Raw genomic sequence first — 21,357 nt, 5'->3', positions numbered from 1 at the left:
GAGCTAATAACGGAGGCTTGAGCCATTGATATGCAGGCTAACGCAGTTATTAATGCAGTCTAATGCGGTTATTACAGAGAGAGAGAGAGCGCGAAAGAGAGATTAAGCGCGAGTGAATACCTGCGTCTGTGCGTCTCTCAGCAGCGTTCAGCAGCAGCATCTACTAATAGCGAATCTTTAAGTTAAACTGCTTCAAGAACCTCGCAACTGAGAAATGTCTTTGCTTTTCAGCTGCAAAACTATTTTATTGATAAATTCGCGGGGCAGCGCTGACAAGAAGTTTCTGTTCATGTCTCCGCGCGTGTGCGTGTCTGCACTGTGTGTGCGTCTGTGAGAGAGACTGGGAGAAAGAAAGCGTGATTTCCGTAGCCTACATAAAAAAGTTGGAAGACATGGAAATAGTTTGTAATTTTTTTACCCTATTGTTTGTTATATATATTTGCTCAATGTCTTCTGGGGTTTTGGTTCTTTTACTGTTGTAGATAGCCCATAGTATAACAATAATATTATATATCTCTTCATTGTGTTTGGGCCCCCCTGGACGAGCGAACATAGGCACGTGCCTAGAATGCCTATTCGTAAATCCAGCCCTGAGAATATGTGTAGAGTGATAAATAAATAAAAATATTGCAAGGTAACATACCAACAGGGCAGTCCTGTTTGTTGCAGGAATCAGTGTCCTTGGACTCCCCTGGGCATTTCTTGCCACCATACTGCGGATGAGGGCTGTTACACACGCGTGTTCGTGTCCTTGTTCCTCCCCCACAGGTGGCAGAGCAGATCGCCCAAGGAGACCATGGGCCCCAGGCTCCATCAACTACAAGACAAAGAGAATACAGTAAAAATCTGAATATAAAAGAGTTTACAGAGACAAATTATCCATTTAAATGGTTTCATCCAAGATCACACTATGCAAATCGGTATAATATAGTCTTAGCTTCATTTCACAAGACTAAGTTTAATACATAAATTAAGAAGTGCAAGGCTCCCAGTACTCACTCGGACAGGGTTTGGCTTCACATTTTTTAGTCTCTCTCCCGCTGCCCTCACAGTCCTTTCCTCCCAGCTGAGGAACAGGGGAGTTACAGTGGCGAATTCGCGTGATCTGTCCCTCTCCACACGTCACAGAGCATGACGACCAGGGGGACCACAAACTCCAACCACCATCTTGACGGACTATAATGAAAGGCAGAGAACTGGCATGGTTATCAAAAACAATGGTAGATGCTGCCTTTGAGTGCTTGTGGAAGACTCTGCTCTTGAGTTTGGAAGTCATAATTACGATATGATGTGCGTCCAAGTGAACTTTTTAAAGGTAGGGTATATTTCTCTCTTCTCTCTTACGCTTTATTGGCAAAGTCAAAGGGGTCATGAACTGAGAGGCCAAAATTCCCTTGATCTTTTGACATATAAGAGGTCATTATACGTACTATAAAAACATCCTGTAATTTTCAGAACTCAAAACTTTCTTGTTAGTCTATAAACAGCTTATATTGAAGCCAGTCTGCCAAAACAACAGGTTGTGGAATGTACCACTTTATGATGTAATAGTGTGGCTAAACACCGCCCCCGCAGAGGTAGATCAACTCCTGCTTCTACATCACTGCCTGTTTAGCCCCACCCACTGACTTGTGCATGTAGTGTAAATAACGAAAGAGGCAAACGCAGGTCTACACAGAAATCAAAAGATAAAGATGTTCCAAAGACAACAAGATGCTGTGCAGTGCATCTTGTAGAAAAACAGTCTTAGCATTGCATTCTTTCTGATCCCAACATTAGGAAAGAGTGGAAGAACTTTATTTTTAATGAAGAACCAGACCGCGTCAGTAAGAACTCGGTCCTATGTTCACTTAATTTTACCATGGATTCGTATACAAACAAGGCACAATTCGACGTGGGATTTTCAGAAAGACTGAAACTGAAAGATGATGCTGTGCCGACTATACTGGATCTGACAGTAACTGTTTTTATTACGTGATCACTATTGCGTTGTCTGTTAAACAGATCATTTGATATTTACTGAGTATTCTTGCGTTTTTAACCTAAATCACTGCAGCGTCCATCTGTGAAGGATGTAGGCTGTCAAACATAAACAACTGCTAGCCAATCATAGCAGTGGGCGTTTACTTCTGAGTCTACAATCCACCACACCTATTCAAACAGAGCGTTCTGATGAGGGGGTTAAAAACAGAACAGAAAATAGCCTATTATAAATTATGATGTTTTTTGATGTAAAAATCTTGATAATATTATAAGTGGACCTCAAAGAACAGTACAAAATAAAAAGACTAAGGCAGTTTGGGACCCCTTTAAGGCGTTTGTTTACCCCTAATTCAACATACATTAGACCTGAATAAAGCTTTACTTGTATATATTATTAAAATAAGATAATTTTTGTGTTTTCCAGCAAGATTTATCAACAGCACAGAAGTTGTACTGTAATAGTCACAAGTAAAACTTAACCATGACTGAAACCAAACTGCCAATGGAAAGTTGGGGCTAAAACAAAATTGTGGAGGTGTTTATGTGCACTCATCCCATAAATACGATCATTCTAACATGACTTGAAGGCAGCGTTAAAGAAGCAAACAAACTCACACAAACAATGACATCTTTCATTTATATTAGTAAGTCCAGAGGCATGAGGTCCAGGAATGACGTAGGGCGGGACTGCCAATAAACTTGATGAAGCGATGACCACCTGGCCTACAATTCTGGACCCATCACCTCATCGTCTCTTTGGGACTCAATAATCTGGCCAGTGGTGACACAATGAGCATTAAGTGTGCCTCCTCACACACTGTCAGCTGTATTCTGTTCCCACGACCACATGGGTATGAGTATACGGACTGACAATATGACGAGGAGAAAGACTGTGATTCATTTTATATAAATCTAAAAAATCTTAACATATGAATACTTATGGTTATTGTTGAGCGGTAATTGTAGCAAAGGCCAGTTTGTCCATTGCTGTCCAAGATACCAGCTGGTAACATTTGTAGTTATAAAAAAAACATTTGAGTCCACCGTAAACCAGAGTTAGCATTGGTACACCACAAAGAGCCATATGCTGCTCATTAAAACCTCACTGAGCATAAGCGATGAATACCAGGTCGTTCCCTCGCTGATGGAAAGGAGTTTATCTATTAGCACACGCTCCATAAATATTTACAACAGATGATGAAAGAAAACACCCATGTTGTTACAGAATTATCCAACTGCCACAAAATCAGGTCAGGAATGGAATGGCTTAAAATCACAGTTTGTCTAACGAACATCAGTTGAGTGATGTAACATTCAATTAGTAGTAACAACTGATTTGATGAAATGTAGGTAAGAGGGTGCTAGCCATAGTAGGATTACCGCTTACCACTTGTGTGTCATTCAGTCTACTACCAATGCGAATGGTTGGCAGGGGCTTCTGCGGTTATTATAGTTGCTAAGGCCTTGCTTGAAATCAATGATTTTTGGTTGACCCGCTTTAAAGGATTAGTTGACCCAAAAATGAAATTTTCTAATGCTGTTTCAAACCCATATGAATTTACTTCTTCTGAAGAACATAAAAGGAAAAAAACTTGTCAAATTGTACTGGTTGCTCTTTTCCATTTTCAACTTTATAAAGGAAAAAAAGCACCATAAAACAAGCATCATGAAAGTGATCCATACAATTTATGCACTATATTCAATGTGTTTTCAAACCCTTATACAAAGGTATTGAAGGTTTTTTAGAAAACTTCCAATATTATGTACAAATTGTTTAACTACTTTTGTGACCAACTAACGGTCATAAACATGCCTCAACCTACATTTTTGCAAAACACCAAAAATTTACCTATACATGCAATTCACTGCTGTTTCCAGCTGAAATGACCATCAGTGATGTTAGTAAATCTTGTTTACACAAATAATGATTAAAGGTGTGGATTATCGATGTATAAAGCTTTATTTTCATGCAGTTCATTTCCAAACTACTATGATACTTTCAACCACCAACATAATATGTTTCCAGATTCACATGAATCTGTTTCGGATAAAACTAAATGTGCTTTTAGCGCCACTCAGTGTTGTTTGTGACACTTTTATTGTGCTTTTGCATCATTTTGAAGCTTAAAAGCATCAGACCTCACTCATGGTAATTGCATTAAAAGAGCAACCAGCACATTCTTCATTTATCTTCCATGGAAAAGTCATTCAAGTATGGAACGACATGAGTAAATCACCGAATTTTCATTTTTGGATGAATTATTCCTTCAAAAGCTCAAAAGAACAAAAACAACAGCCAAAATAAGTATTTTTTCCCATAAAGATTTAGAGATTTTGGCTGGAACTAAACCGAGAACCAAAGTCTTGGTGAATCCGATTCTTTTTTCTTCCATTTCCGTTATTTTTTTTTACAGCTGTTTAGATATTGTGACAGCTGCATTTCAGATCTCTCTTTCTACTTCGTTTAGAACACAAACTCTTTCACTCTGGTCTGTGGAGACGTTACAGATGAGTGCATTACTTTTACTTATCACAATTATCTCTGATGTGCTGATACACCTGAAACAAATTAGTGAGAGAACAAACTGTGCACTTGCAGTTATGGTGTGACCTACCACATTTCTTAAGGTCACGAGCAACATGATTTAATCCAATACCTCTTAAACCGCTGTTATGTGGTTTTCTTCCAAGGTTTCAGACTTTATGGACAAAACAGACAGGAAAATGGTGTCCAAAATGCCTCTATATGACCAAAGAATAGGTGTTGAAAGAAAGTGTGCAGTTTATAACAGTCAAACAAAGACTGGCTGTCTCACCACGACTGTCGCATTTTCCCAGGTTGCATCTGCGGGTTTGGATGGAGGGGCCACTGCAGGGGTTACTTGTGGCATCACATGACCTGCCTCTTTGCTGGGTGCCTGTTCCACATGTAACGGTACACTCCGTCCACTCAGACCAAGGCGACCAGCCATCTTCGCTGTCTTTAGCTGTACACACATAAATGTACAAGCACATTTAGCACTGCTAACTTTAGGCACAATTCACCTCATTCTAACCCCACCACACCCATCATGGTGCTCTTTGTTGCTAGTATATTTAAAAAGCAAAGGCAACATTGTTCTTTGCTTCTGATGTTTTGGAGCTTAAGTTATACATGACATCATCTTTCTCAACCCACTTCAGAGCATGGGAACATACAGTAATGCTTGTTACTCATGGATAATAAAAATTTGTGGTTGGCAAACACAAGCAGTTTTAAAACAATAACAGTTCTGTACCATAAAATGAGGGAAAAGCTTCTCTGCAAAGCTGGCCTGTATAAGCTTCCGTTCAAAAGTTTGGGGTCGGTAAGATTTTTTTCATGTTTAAAAAAAAGCCTTATATGTTCACCAAGGCTGCATTTACTTGAACAAAATACAGTAAAAACAGCAATATTGTGAAGTATTCATTTCTATTTTAATACACTTTAAAATGTAATTTATTTCTGTGATGGTCAGAGCAGACTGCGCTTGTCGGAAGGAGGGACTTTGTAGAAAACGAAGCGTTTGAGAGAGGTGGGGCATAGAGGACCTACAATAATGTACAGTATTTGAAAAATAATGTGTTTTTTGAACATTAAAGCATGTCAACATATTCTGTTACACCAAATACACAAAATAAAAATCTTTAAAAAAGCATCATATGACCCCTTTAATTTTTAGCAGTCATTACTCCAGTCTTCAGCATCACATGATCCATAAATCATAATAATATGCTGATTAGCTGCTCAAGAAAGATTTCTTCTTATTATTAGTTGAAAATGGCTGTGCTTGGGAGTGTTTTTCATTATTCTTTGATGAACAGAACATTTGAAGAATAGCATTTATTTGAAATAGAAATCTACTTTTTAACAGAAATGTATGTGTGCATCTGCCCCAAGACATGAATTTTAGGGAAATCCACGGGTATAAAACTAGCATGGACAATTTAAAAAAAACATTTCCACACAAGGTTAGCATGAGAAGCATCCCAAGTTGGCTTTGATGTAAAATTCAGGTATTTAAATTACAATTCACACAAATGATATTAGCAAAGAAATTTTTTTTATTTCAGACAGCGCATCTCTAGATTGAATGTGCATACCCTGTAGACATGATGTGAAAATGAGAGTGTGAATATTAGCAATGTGTCAGAAATGTTACTCACGCAGACACACTGGACAGCATTCACCATCTAGGAAAGTGGGGCTGGCACAGGATACTGGAGGACATGTGATCTGATGGCATACGATCTTTGATTCCTTCAACATAAAGTCATAAAGCATAAAGAGTCAGAACAAAAGTAGACTGCCATTCGCTCTTTCTCTCCCATTCATCATACGTCACAGTTCTTCCTACCCGACAGGTACACTTGGTGCAGCTGTCCACAACCCAGTCCTCCTTATCCTCAAAGAGACGGCCGTCTTGCCAGCACATGCGCTTGTCTTTGATGTTCTTCATGTTCCCCAGCACCTCCTTCATCACGGTGTTCTCCTCAGTCTAACCGACAGATGCAAGCAAGACAGATGGACAAATGGTCAATGGGAGGCAATACTTCTGTCAATGTCTTCCACATGTAGATAAATAGAGGTGATTTAAACTGAAAGGGAATGAGCGCACTTCTGTATAGAAGGGGATTTATGTCCTTGACCCCAAAGAACAGGAAGCTCTGCCCTAGGAAATCTGGGATGATTTTCTCCTCTTGACCTGGGAAATAACTTTGCATTTTCTGCTATCATATTGCCATGCTTTAGTTTATTTCCAGTGTTAACCTGTGGAAAATGATGAAGAACTTTGTGCTTCTTAAGGATTTCCATGTACACTACCGTTCAAATGCTTGGGTTCAGTAAGATTTTAAAAACAAGTTTTTGAGTTTCTTATGCTCACCAAGTATGCATTTATTTGTAAAAACAGTAATACTGTTAAATATTATACTACAATTTAGAACGGTTTTCTATTTCAATATATTTTAAAATTTAATTTATTTCTATATACCCCAATTTACATTTCTGGTTGACCACCATGCAGAAGTAAAGTGTCCTCAAGTAAATTTTGATCTACATGTAATTTACTTGTCTTATGCTTATGATTTGACATTTGCAACATAAATCATATTATTTTTCACTTATGCAATGTTTGAATGCAAAAATTCTCTTTTCAGATTTGTGATTTGTTAATCTTTGCCAGTTTCCCTTTTTCTTCTTTCTTTTTAAAAAATAAATGAAAAAGAACACCCAAACTAGAACTTTACAGTCCTGAGATGTGTTAGCAAAAACTATCATGCATCTGTGGCCACGAGTAAAGAGTTGAGAAAGAGGAAAGAGACAGAACAAGAGACTGAGGGAAGGGAAAAAACTAACAAGAGGAATGCAAAAGGGGGGAAAAGGTTATTAACTTCTGAAGCACACTAAGTACATACAATAACACACACTAAAAACACAACCACATTCAGTGTGTGCTGATGAATTCATTTGTGCATGTGTGAGTGAGAACAAAATGCATAGGTAGCAGTCATGAGTGTTAGGCTGTGAAACAGAACACCACATGGTCTGGAAGAGCCTTTGGGACCCGCAGCATCCAGCGGCTGGATTTCTCAGAGATTATGCCCAGACTCCCTCATCACTGAGAAGCTCCCAGTGGAGGATAAAGGGGCTGTTTAAACACTGCCAGACACGACTCGGTTCCTATTCACACTTCCTATCTCCCTCTAAAACAAACCATAAAACCCCAGCCCACATCTTCACGTTTTCCACTGCCTCTTTAGCCCTGTTTTCCTTTAATGGTTCTGTTTAGACTAAAATAATTTTTGCTTGCACGGTCAGATATTTAATCTGTAATAAAATTCTCCTAATCACAGATTGGCCACCAACCTAAACATTGGGGCTTTATGAAATAACGTGTACATTTCAGATCAATAAAACAAGCATTTTTATTCACCCGCATGTTGTTCCATATCACTTTGAATGAATAAATGAAGCATTAGTATAGATACTAGCGTACGCTCAAATCGCTTCACTTTCTTTTTTTCCATGGAGCACATAGAGAAATGTAATGGTCACTCTTTTCCATGCAGTTACAATGAATGAGAATTGAGGCTTTCAAGGTGTTTTTCTCACACAAAGCTATCGTATGACTTCAGAAGATTTGGAGTATAGTGTACAAGTCGTATGGACTACTTTTATGAGACTTTTATGGTGCTGTTGTGACCTTGATGCTTGAAAGCCTCAGCCCCTATTCATTGCAATTGCATGGGAAAAAAGATTTTACTTTGTGTTCTTTCTCAGTTTCAGATACTCTTTCAAATGAAACACATTAATTAAGTAAAACACATTTACCACTTTCTGCAAGCCATCGATGAGATTGCCCACAACAATACGGAGACCTTTGAGCTCCTGGACCATGTTGGTGATTTCCTCACAGGAACGCTCGCACACATCCGATGCCATTTTTTCCTTCTGCCCAATGAAGTTGGTAGAGATGGCCATACCAACAGACACAGTCTCTGTACTTTCACTAACCACGTTAACTTCCTCTGAGAGAGAAAGGAATGCAGAGTCAAAAAATTTTATTGTTTAAATTGTATTTTTTTTTACTTCAGAAATGTCCCTAAAAATAAAGAGGAAGTAAAAGGACTTTAATTTGAAATAATACATGCAAATGAATACAACATTAAAGTGGCCCCATAAGCCTTTACAATGAATAAGCAAAATACAGCAGCTATGTTTGAGATTTTATAGCGGTGCATGGATTATAAAACACTTAACAGATTTGTAGGATATTCCACAACCCACACACTTGAATATATCATTCTCTCACTATATTTCTGACATAAGTATAATAAATGCGTAGAAGCTACCCTGAAGTAACATTTAAAGAAAGATAGTGATTTTTCAAAGCAAGTCTTGCAAAAGGAGGAAGGTGGTGGGGTATGGGATACGCAACAGCAGAGGAATGCTGTCCATTGCGCCAAAACTCCCATTAGATATCTGCAGCCATTTTGGGGTCATTTGCGTAAATTTTCTCCAGATTAATGGAGGACAGGAGACAATAAATCAAGAGCCATGTTGTTACCTCCAGAGGTTCCTTTGAGACTCATGCAGGGTTAGCAGCTTTTTAGAGACTGTTGAACTCGTTCAAATCTCTTGGGGTTTTCAGTCAACGCTGGGAAAATGAGTGTGTGCGCGTGTCTGTTTCAGTGACTTTCTAGGCAGGCTTTTGTGCAGTTCACTTTAACTTTTATTTAGCTATACGTGGCACTCCTAAACTGGGGCACTAGAGAGTTTATAGAGACCTCTGTACTGGCATCCATAACGCTCAGCAGCTGGCATGTATCCGTGTTGGCAATGGAAATGGAAGCCTTTTTGACTGCACATATCCTATGCATACTTATTCAATTATAATTAAAAGGAACTGAAACAGCAGTGCTAGAGAAACACTCACACCCTCACATCTCACACAAGGATTAGTTTTGTCACGGTCTAAAACGTATTACTTATTCCAGCACAAAAGTCAGCCAGCTCTAGGGATGAGTTTATAATAGACTCAAAAGTCTTCTCTGCATTAAACTGTAATCCAGCAAGTTTTTTTTTTTTAATCAAATATAAAATTTTATATTTACTTTTTTTCCCCCATTATAATACACATTTAAAAAATATATTTTATTTTTGTATTTGGTGGAAAAAACATTTATATTGTTCATTCAAATGTACTTTTAAAATTTTTAATTTTTTTAATTTTTTTGGTGGGGCAAAAGAATGGATTCTGATGCAAAACATTATGGATTAAAATTGCAGCAAGAACACAGTATACTTCATAGAAATCCAAATGATTCCAAAGCTGTTTGCAAGGTATAAAAAAGGATATATAGGAACAAAAAAGTAAGATTGCCACTGGCAATGTAACTATAATCCACAAAGGGCAAGTGAATGTTTCAAAAACTGGTCCAAAGAGTGTTGAGCCCTAGCTGGAAACCAAAGCTTTCAGTCAAACCAGCCAGTTTGTGATCTTACTAGTGTGTGTATAAAATTATGAGTATGTACTTATTCCATTTTTCCACCTTCTCTTAAAGAACACCCTGCCAATGTATATGACAATATTTATTCTCTTTATGGCATGTGCAAACTGGTTGACCCTTATACCACCACACTAACACAAGCATTTCCCATAAACTTGATGTAATATGGTCAGAAATTTCCACAGCTCTGATCTGCAGATTTCATGACCCACTTAGGTGAAAGCCAGAAAAGCTTAAAATGAAAACTGAATCCAACGGAAAACATACCAACCCTCTTAAAACAAATTTGATCCTGAACTGCAAAGAATAAATCCAATAGAGCTTCTGAAACCTAGAAGATTCAGGAGTTCAAGCATTATGAGAGCCTAATCTCAGCCCTGAAGCACTAGTCCAACATTAATAAGCCAAAGGTCATAAAATCAGACTCTTAAAGTGAACATGCTTTAAGAACTTTCTGTGGTTTTCCATGACCTTTAAAGTTTTCACGTTTAAGAAGTATGAATGAATACTTACCAGGTTTGGCGATCACACAACCTTTGTTTCTTAGGATGTTCTCTATTGGTGTGTCAAAAAGGAACTGTACATTCTGTAGTAAACCCTGTAAAATGACAGAGATTATTACCAGTCAATAATAATGTCAAATTGAGAAAACGTATGACCCTTTTCTTCAATCAGATTTAAATTGCCACAACTGTAGTGAATTTGTAGCATACAGTCCACATTAATCAAGAACACTGTTCCTATAAAATATCTATCTATCTATCTCAAGAAACAAAAATACACATTTTTATATTAAAATATATATAATAAAATTTTAATAATATTTTTGTCTTTCTATTACATATAGATTGATAGATAGACAGACGGACGGACGGACGGACGGACGGACGGACAGACAGACAGATAGATAAATCATTTTACCATTTTATTTAAAAAAACAGTATAGAATTTCTCGATACTCGAAAAAGGGTTTTCTTCCCTTTTTCACAGCACAGAAAAATACTTATGCAGGAATTCCATAACAAGCAGTGAATGAAGTTCAGATGATGTTCATCGAGAAGAACTGCTCTTACCCTGAAGTGGTTTTCCCTGATAGATCCCTTGGCCACAAACATCTGACTGCCCTCCGACCGCAGATGTTCATAGAAAGGCTCATCCAGGATCACGCTGTCAATGAGGCTACAGCCTACGTAGAGGTGAGCGTTCTCTCCGTGAATGTACAGCGTAATGTTCTTCCACTGCGAATCAGACAAGTCCACATCCTCAAAGGACACCACATTCTGAGATCCCTCGACCATGTAGAGTAGATCCAACGTGTTGGCGCGCCCATTGGACATAATCTCAAACTGACGGCTCCCACTGGGGCCCTCCAGACCAAACAGGGTTCCCCTGGAGCCCTTGTCCTGTCGTATGGTGGCCACAAACACAAAGCCCTCATTGTTCTGGACCTGCTTTAGGATCTGATGGAGGGCCGGGGTGCTCACAGCAGGGATGTGATCAAAGCGGATGAAGCGATATGCAGGCGAGTCCCAGTCGTGGCCCTTGAAGAGCTTGGCACCAATCGTCTTTCTGCTGATGCTGCTGATTTTGAAAAGGTCGAAGATGGATTCATCTTCCACATGGCCATCTTTGAATGAGTCAACATAAGCATTTCAGCATAGTACAGATGATTATGCGAGAACACAAGATAGATTTTATGTGATGATTAGATAAGCCCATTACAATTTTCAAGAAAATATTACATAATCTCAGATCAAAACTATTTGAAAGCTGTTTTGCATTGAATGCCACATACAGATTCTATTAATGAATCAAACACAGATGTGCTTTGAGGCACAGAGAATAATGGGCAAGTTGTGTAATATGGACATCTCAATTTCAGAATTAGATATGTGCAAGTAAACCTCAATAGCAAGACAGAAAATTATGTTAAATACTATTTATTTATAAACAATTTAGGAGCAGGTGGATCATGGATTTACCTTGAGGTAGTGCTCTGATGCATAGTAACAGCAAAGGCAGCAAGTAGAAATTTCTCCTGAGTATCATACTCCTTTAAAATACACATACAATTATATAAAAACATAAAATCTTATTAACCCATTTATTCCCAAATACTCATTTGATAGTCTAATGAAACATATCGCATGCCTTTAACAATGTTTTATACAGAGTGAAAAAAAAAGCTCAGTTGGGCAATAAGACCCAATTAAAAAATTGCAACAAAAACTATTAAAATAAAATAAAATATTATTTAAACAACACTTCTACAAATAGGGGCTTTGTGTTTTCCTGTTTTCACATTCTTTGGCTTTACATTACAGACCAATCTTAGTAAGAAATTATAATAGACCCTTTAACAATTTTATGTGTCTCAATTATAAAATTTTAAGGAGATTTGACATCATCTTTCAAAGGGGCAACGTGTATAGGCTAATTAAACATCTGTGATCATGTGACTTTTTAAACCAGCTGTGTAAAAGTTCACATTCTGAACTTTCATTTATAGCCTAATTCACAACTGTTTAAAAATACATCAATAACACTTACTAACAAGTCCAAGTAAATGGACACACCATTAAGTAAATTAATATCAATAAATAGATACACTATGCTTCAAACTGACGTTTATGTGCAATTAGGCATTAAAATGTTTCAAGTTAAAAACGGTTTATGCATTTTTATTAGATGACATCCCGAACACTTGCTGAGTGCAGTAGCAACAGGTCTTTAAAAGCGTTTAACTGCAGCAGTCTAACAAAATGAAGACATTTGTGACAGTCTTTCAAGCATAGTTTCAAACGAAAGAAAATAATCATTATTTTCACTGAGAAAATTTTAATTAGTCAAGTCTATGGTGTCAAAAAGTATAAAAATGCTCTGACGTAAACAAGACTCACCTGTTGTAATGTGCAAACCAACTGAAACAGCACAAAGTCTATATGTCCTACAAGACAAAAAATGTTGAGAAAAAAAGGTCTTCTGGACAAATACTAACATCCACACGGCTCAGGGTTTCAGTTCAGTGGCCTGAGAACTAGTGGACTGATGCCCTTTATACGGTTCAGTCCGAACCATGTCATTCAGGTTCGGATATAAACCTGGACCTGCTGAGGGGGCTGAATTATATGATTCCCATCCTACAATGTCATGCCGGTAGCCTACCAATGCAGTGAAACCTCCTGTCCTCCCCTGCAGTGACGTCTTCGCGTCCAAATTCCGAGCCAAAGTCGCTGGGAGGTGGAACATTGAGAGATGTGGAGAGAAACATGCTCGCGCAAGATGCGACAGATGCTTTAGAGACTCGCGAATACAACCACTCACTGTCAGATATAATGTAAGTTATTATACAAATACTTTTCTAAACAAATATTTGTTTACATACATTTAACAATATTTACAAATAATAACTGTCATTTCTAGCTACCGGTACTCGATTTTATGCATTTTCGGTGTTTTAGAACCCAGCAACATTCAGCACTTCAACAACATTGTGGTAGTAAAAGAGCAACGAACTTATCACAGGTTGAGAATTAATTAAAGTGAAGTAATTAAACTTGACTTATATTTCTTCTCGCCAACAAAAACAGTTCGAAAATATGACAAAACAATTTAGTTTGTAGCCTACCCCCAAACAGTTCGAAAATATGACAGATTATTTCGTTCGAAACCAAGAAACTCGCAGACTAACAGCTGTTCTGGAGCAGCACATATGAGAGGAGCGGAGCCACAGGGATTCCCCCGCCGCTCAAAGTGTTCTGTAACCGCTCGGCTATCCATCCACTCCGGATTTTCTATTTCACACTGCCGTAAAAGAAACCCAGCTCGAGCGATCATGAAGCGAGAAAAAATAGGAAAGCGACTTTGAGAAAACTGTTCCTAGTTGCTGGTAATATCATACAACTCTGCTTTCCTCTATTAGCATAACATCAAGTTTATGCTTATTATCAGGATTATTTGGAGTGTGCTACCAGATTTTGTTTTTGAAAAAGAAAATGCATTAATTTGATCAAAAGTGGCGGCCCGTCGTCAATTATTCCTTACATAAAGTTATTCATGAAAATATATTATTATATTAATTATTCTATAATGAGTAGCTACTGTTATGATAAAGTCAGACTTTGAAAAAATACATGAATACCAGTCCAACGTAAAATGTACATTGTGCATATTTTTTTAATCTATAAATTGTTTGAATATATTTGTTCACATGTGTGAACAGTGTATATGTTTGTAAATTGAGGAAAGATTTTTGCCATTCTGGACGCACACTTTGGACATAGTAGTTATCCCCAAAAAGGGGATAATTTATGGCTTCTTTGGTGCATGTGTCTGGAAAGTCTGGAGAAAATCTGGTTTTGTGCAGATTTCTGTGTGTGTGTCAATACAAAATATCTCATATATTTCACTAGTTGAAGGATTCCAGGAATTTTATTTAGAGGTTTGCATGGTTTCAAACAATGGGGCTAAAATACGTCATGCAACAAAATGTTGTTTCCCAAGAACCCAGAAAGAAAGACAAACCAAGGATGACTTGATATCTTATGTTCATAAACTACCAATATCCAAGTTAGAGACAAACATAACTCTCCATGTCACAATGGTAATTCTAATTCAGTGCACAAGCAAAGATATTGCGTGACGAGACTTAATCATTTGAGAAAATTGGTTTGTCTTAGATATTGTGCCATCTTTCAAAAGATTTCTTCTGGAAGTACCACTTGGCCAATTCAAAATGCTTATTTTGCCATTTAATAGTAAGAGTCTGTTGGTCTCATGTGGTTCCATTCAAGCCACAGAGAGTGATATTTCATCCAGAGCTGAGCAAACATGCACGCTATCAAAACACATCACAGCTAAACATATTGAATATCACTTGGGATGTTGACATTAGTTCTACCAGTTTCCATACGCTGAATGAGTGCGTATCAAAACTGGGTTAGTGTGACATGGACAGGATTTCCCTCAGATTCATCTCTAGTCCCATAATATTTCTCTATACACTGGTGCCTCTGTCATGATAATTCTGTCATCTCTGTGACGATTTTTGCAGCATCTTCATGTTAGTCCATTCTTGTGCACCCAAGAGGCCACCTAACCTTTGCATAAATCAATTTGTAATATACGTACATCTTCGCTTGTTTTCACATATATAAACCTTTTTTATTGGTGCATAATTGAAGGTGTTTTTATCATGCATGTATTTTGTGTGGGGGTTTTTTTCTTTCAGAAAAACCTCACTGAGTTTCTTCAATTAAAACAATGGTATGCTGAGGTTATGTAAGCCAGACTCCTTTAACCTGTGTTTTATTACCATCGTTCTACCTTCAGAATCTGTGGTATTCAAAAAAATACTTATTGCTTATTTGATAGCAGGTTACGTAAGTTGTGAAGAACCCACAGGAGGTGGAATGTTCCATTATGTGTTGGAGATGAGCGTCAGAGCAGAGATGGAGGAATCTTACCAAAGCACAGATAAATAGACTTCTGATTTCATGCTGCTGAATATCCATCTGTCAAAATCACACAGTGTGCCATAAAACTAAACTAAAGTGCTTCATAAGGAACTCTTTACATAATGTTGGACTGTAAAATGGACCTTTTCAAGATATTCTCAGGGGGAAAGAATTGTCTCTTTGAACAGGCACAGAAAAGTGGTCTGCTGAGTAGCGTTGTTACGGGGCTGACGAGACGTGAGATGTGCAAGCTCTATTTAAAGCAGAGAGGTCAGAAACACAGGCAGGGTCGAACAATGGCAAACAGGTATATGACGGACAAGACACAAGAATAATCCTATGGCTAGCGAAGGTCAACGAACGGCGAACAGAATCAAAAGGGCGAGACTAAAGGGATAAATCCAGGACAACAGGCAAAGATCAGAAACCGAAAAAACAGACAAGACAAGACAAGACAACACAAGGCTAGGCTAGGCTAGGCTAGGCTAGGAAGCTAACGAGGGCTCTGTAGAGTAGCTATCACTGCTGGCGATAAGCGCATACAATACTTGGCAGTTAGAAAGGAGTGAGATTGAGTGTTAAATAGTGAGTGAGTGATATGAAACAGCTGTGTGCAATCAGTGCTGTGTGCAATCAGTGTAATGAATGATGGGATATGTAGTCCGGGGTGATATGCAACAGTGTGTAGTGCGAGAGTCAATGAAATGGAAAGGGTGACCTCTGATGGCTAGCAGACGGAAGTTCATGGACCGGATACGTAACAAGCGTTATCTGAATCATGAACGAATTGTTAATTTAAGTTGGATATTTTTAAGGATTCACGAATCGGACTAAATCTTGCTGACTCACTGAAACTAGAACAATTCATAATCAGATATGCATTAATGGATTTGGATTGAACCAATTTTTCATTGATATGGTGGAATCTGTGAAAGTTACTTTAAAAGCATTTTATTTAAGTGTGAATAAACCTTTCAGATAAGAAATTAGATTAGAGATTAAAATTAGTGGTTTAATGTAAATGAAAATTGTATTTCAGTTCTAAATTAAATGTATGTTATAATGAAACCATGAGAGATAATAAATTCAAATATTATTAGAATTAATAAAATTTTATTAAAAAAAACCATTATAAATAGCTTGCACAAGACTTTACGCTGAAACTGATTCTTAAACTTTTTGAATGAATCGATTCACAGTAATGATTCGAACTTCCCATTACTGCTGCAAAATGAATGAAACATCTGTCAGCACAATGCAGAAAACTCATGTAGCTACATGGAAATTCAAAGAGTTGCATGACAATTCATTTTTAGCAAGGCTTTAATCTTCCAGTTGCAGATTATATATCACTTACCAGCTCATAATAAATCTGTGACACTGTAAGCTTGCATTTTCTTGCATGCACGAATCCTTTAAAGGGTTAATTAACCAATAGGGGAACAGCTGTTCAGCATTTTCCAATTATATGCAGTATGAGACACAAAGGAGTCAAAATGATTGGTCACACCTGTGGCTCATGATGCTGAACGCATCTGAATGCCATCCAGTTGTTGATTTCCTTTTTCTTCTGCACAGAAACCAAACCATGCCTGAAGAAAGTTACTGTATTTACGACGAACAATAGCATTATAAAATAAATCTGAGTTGGAACTTTCTGACTCTGTTTTAAACAAAAAGAGGCAAAGAGAGAAAGTTAGCAAGACAGAGAGAGTGAGAGAATAGGCCGGTTTGGGAAGGAGGAGCTCTGGCCCTGGGTCCCTGGGCACAGAAGGTGCTGCAATGCTGCATTACTAACAGTCTGAATGGGAAGCACCTCTCATCTTCATTTCCTTTTTCTCTCGCCCCCACCCCACTAAAAAAACTATCTAGTCTACAACACAAATGCAAGACATACATGCTCCTCTGTCTCTCCTTCTCAGACTTTGAAGATCCAGTGCGAAAATCCTCACTACTTCCTGTCCTATTTAGTTTAAATCGTGGTATTCATGTCAGATGCATACCAGCATTCAGCTGCACTCCTTCAGTGTCAAAGAGTTCAGTTCCATGATCAATTTTGGTTTGAAGAATGGTTGAAGAATAAATGGCTCTTAAATGTTCATCTCTCTACTAATATCTATGAATATCAAGTCTATAAAATGTATGTAAACATATATGTCAACAGCCATTTTTTCAATGCATTATTTATTATTTATTAATTTTATTGTTACCATACACACACACACACACCACACAAATTGTTTCTTCAGCCGTTCTTTGGGGTGGTTGAGGTGCTATATAGCACCGCTACCGTATAAAGAACCTGTTAAGCCCCTGTATAGTTCTTTAAAAGTTCTCTAACTCTCTCTTAGTCTCTTAGTTTAGTCGGGGAAAGGATTAAAAATGACATTAAAATACAGTGCATTTCCTGAAGAGAACATGGTTCTCAACCTTTTTGCCCCCAAGGCCCCTATAAGGTAATATTCCAGGGCTCCCACACGAGACTTTTTGACATCAGAAAAGCATAAAAGTGATTCAAAACAGCTTTTGCCATTGTAGTAAACTCCCATTCATAGAGAGTGGAGTAACAAAGCTAAAATCTAAGGAGGAGAATGGGGTTCCTCCTATAGTTCTACATAGCACCATTTGAAAAAGGAATAAAATTTTACATAAATCAGTCTAATGTTATATGAATAAACCCCTCCATAAAAACCTTCAGAATATATATATGCCAAGTTTTGTCTTGAAACTCTATTTGGCGCAGGCTGATGGGTCCTGATTATATTCACAGCATTAAACTACTTCGCACAAGCTGATTGTTGCATATGCAGCCAATAAGCTTGCTGCTTTATATTTAAATAGCTGGATAGCATTCACTAGAGCAGTGGTCACCAACCTTTTTAGGCCCAAGATCCCTGACCTCGGCCTTTATGAAAGACAAGATCTACCTATTGAAGAATTGATAGAAAAAGACATCCCAGATTGTACTTCAAATTTGAGGCCTTTTACTTAGTATTTTAATTAGGGATGCGCCGATCATAGCTGATTCAGAATTCAGATTTTCTTTTCTTTTTACTAGCAAATTGGATTCTGATACTGATTTTTAAGCAAATTTATTTATTGGCTATTTGCTTTATAACAAACAAACTGGCTTTAAACAAAAATATCTAGCCATTTGAAATTAGAGGCAACCACTGCATTTTAATCATGATCTGCACCGGGCAGTTGTTTTTTATTTGATTTAGGTTAATTTCGGGATTTAAAACAAAAACAGAATGGTCTGACTTTAGGTGTTATTTATTTATTTGCTACATAAAACATCTGCGCGAAACAAAAGCAGCAGGTCTGAATGAGACGCACTCTCTGACAGCAGGTGGCGCCTATGAACAGGGTTGCCAGGTTTTCGCAATAAAACTAGTCTAATCGCGTTTCGAGGGGGGTTCCCCTGTAAATACACGTTTTTTTGGCGGGGATCTTCCAGTAAAATTCACATTCCAGGTACTAAATATCACGTTATTGGGGTCGCTTCAACCCGCGGACATGAACAACAACCCGCGGAAACCGTGTTAAAGTAGCCCAATTATGCGGGAAATGTAAACAAAGCAGAGTTGCGCTTTATACGGAGAAGAAAATGCTATTGCCGTCGAAACTTTTCTCAAGACAGTTCCCTTCAGTGATACATTAATATAACCCCAGTAATGTAATGCATTTTTGTACTTATTTTACTGTTTTTTTTCGGGATCTACTGGGACAGTGATAAAGATCTACCAGTCATTGCGATCGACGGGTTGGCGACCACTGCACTAGAGTATTCCGCAGCGTGCTTTCAGAGTTCCTCTGAAAGTCTCCACCTTCCCCAGCTCCATCTGTACAGATATGCTGTGTGTTATTACAGTATATATGCTATTTGTGCAGCAGCAGTATGTCTTAAATACTCACAGCACCATATCAGCATATGTATTGGCAGTAGCAAGTTCCTGTACTTGCTTTGCAGCAGCAATAATCTACAACAGCAATATTTTGCTTGCCTGTAGTGTCTAGTGTTCATATTTTCCTCCAATTAGGCAAGAAGAATAATTCTTATATGTTTATAATTCTTTATGATTGACATAAAAAATAATAATTCATATCTTTGAAAATTACATTTTACGTTGTCTATTCACGGCTTCTTTTTAAAGTTCAGAATGTTTTTTCATTGTCTCAGAATTGGATGTTAGAACTGACAAGTAGGAAAAACTTGTATGTTGTTGGAGAGAATCTGACAAGTTTAAAAAATATTTTCTGGCAGAGGTCACATAATCAAATGACTTCAGTTACAAGAAACATCCCGCAGCTGCCTTCCGCATACACTTTCCCTCACAATATGGACAATACAAATAAAAAGAACAGAAATGTTCATTGTAATCGAGTGTTGAAGTCTGAGAGCTTGATGACCTAACCTCACACAACTCAATGTAAAACCACCCTAAACTAACATGCTATTATTTGAAAAGAGCAATAAAGTATCTAAGGGTCTGACTGTTTTCTCTTACAGGGGATCCAAAAGTCTGAGACCACATTGAAAGGCTGGATTGTTTTTAATTTAAACTTGGAAATAACGGAAACCTAACGTAATAGTTCATCCAAAAATGAAAAGTCTGTCATCATTTACTCACCCTCATGCCATTCTGAAACTATATGTTTTTTTTGTCCATAGAATGAAAATCAATGGGGTCAAATACAGTTTCCACATTAATTTCTAAAGGTTAAGTGTAAATGTCAAAGATAGCATATGTCAAATGTTTTTATGATTTATTAAACATCAATGGACCTCAGGAAAAATATGATAAATGAAATGATAAAATGACATCTTTAAAGTCTGGTGATCTATCACACACACACACACACACACACACTCTCATGGTTATGTCTTTGTTCTGACTTCCCACATGTCAAGTTCAGCAGCTGCATCCATCTGTTCCTAATTTCAGTATCAGTCACTGTCTGCAGGGAAAGCAAGCAAAACTGCCTGATCCAGTGTTCCGTTTGGCCGTCTGGTGATCATTTTATCAATGTAACCCAGCATCTAGACATCAGAGAGTTCAGACGGTTCTCAGAGTTCTCTCCAAAGCGTCACATGCAGCATAAAGCTAAAATATCAGAACTGGACTTTGTTAAAACTGACAAGCAGTAAATATTGTATGTTGGTGGAGAGAATCTAAAAGCGAGAGTCTTAAAAATATTTTGTGGCAGAGGTCATGCAATCAAATGACTTCAGTTACGAGAAACGTCTCACAGCTGCATTCTGCGTACACTGACCGTAGTTTAGTACACCATATGCTTGATATGAATAATAATAACTGAATCATTTTATTTGTGCTGCTAATGGAAGTCTTGAACTTCCTGGGACTGATGACCTAACCTCAGAGGGTTCATTTACACCTTAATGTAAAAGAACCTTATATATCGTTTTCTTTTTTGTCTTATTTTCCAGTAAAATATTTAAACAGCCTTATATAAGATATATTCCTAAATTAAATGGTAAAATTATATAGGGATATAAAACATTATATATATATACACACACATATATATATATATATACACACACACACACACACACACTATATATATATATAATAAAAAAATACTTTGGACTTTGTTTGCAAGATAAGAAAAAATTCAGATTAGTGAGATTTAAACTCAGAAGTCTGTCTTTTTCTCTTGCAATTCCTATTTACATCTCAGAATTTTTTTTTTTCCATTTCTCCTACGGAATAAAAAAATGGTATTATGATTTTTTATTTCACAATTCTGACTTTTTCTTGAGCTTATATCTTGCAATTGTAAATTAGAAACTCACAATTCTGTCTGAATTGTAAGATATAAACTTAGAATTGCAAGAAACAAAGTCCGAATTGTGAGATAA

The 21,357-nt window shown here is 37.4% G+C and overlaps 1 protein-coding gene across 1 annotated transcript in view; it reads right to left on the bottom strand.

The window, feature by feature from the left end:
- Nucleotides 1–13,127, bottom strand: part of LOC107705413 (thrombospondin-2-like) — a 23,381-nt gene extending 10,254 nt beyond the window's left edge. The window contains exons 1-10 of the mRNA XM_016508690.1: nucleotides 12,915–13,127; nucleotides 11,997–12,067; nucleotides 11,088–11,641; nucleotides 10,528–10,612; nucleotides 8,336–8,532; nucleotides 6,360–6,500; nucleotides 6,169–6,262; nucleotides 4,800–4,970; nucleotides 1,000–1,176; nucleotides 644–817 (exon numbers count right to left, since the gene is read on the bottom strand). Coding sequence (XP_016364176.1) covers nucleotides 644–817; nucleotides 1,000–1,176; nucleotides 4,800–4,970; nucleotides 6,169–6,262; nucleotides 6,360–6,500; nucleotides 8,336–8,532; nucleotides 10,528–10,612; nucleotides 11,088–11,641; nucleotides 11,997–12,063 — 1,660 coding nt within the window. The 5' untranslated portion in view covers nucleotides 12,064–12,067; nucleotides 12,915–13,127. The remainder of the gene's footprint in view (nucleotides 1–643; nucleotides 818–999; nucleotides 1,177–4,799; nucleotides 4,971–6,168; nucleotides 6,263–6,359; nucleotides 6,501–8,335; nucleotides 8,533–10,527; nucleotides 10,613–11,087; nucleotides 11,642–11,996; nucleotides 12,068–12,914) is intronic.
- Between the last annotated feature and the right edge of the window lie 8,230 nt (nucleotides 13,128–21,357).

This window comes from Sinocyclocheilus rhinocerous, unplaced genomic scaffold, assembly GCF_001515625.1.
Source record: "Sinocyclocheilus rhinocerous isolate Xijiao unplaced genomic scaffold, SAMN03320098_v1.1 scaffold564, whole genome shotgun sequence".
In the NCBI taxonomy this organism is placed as follows: Eukaryota; Metazoa; Chordata; class Actinopteri; order Cypriniformes; family Cyprinidae; genus Sinocyclocheilus; species Sinocyclocheilus rhinocerous.
Note: the sequence above shows the minus strand (reverse complement) of the source record. Positions and strands in the feature narration are given on the sequence as shown.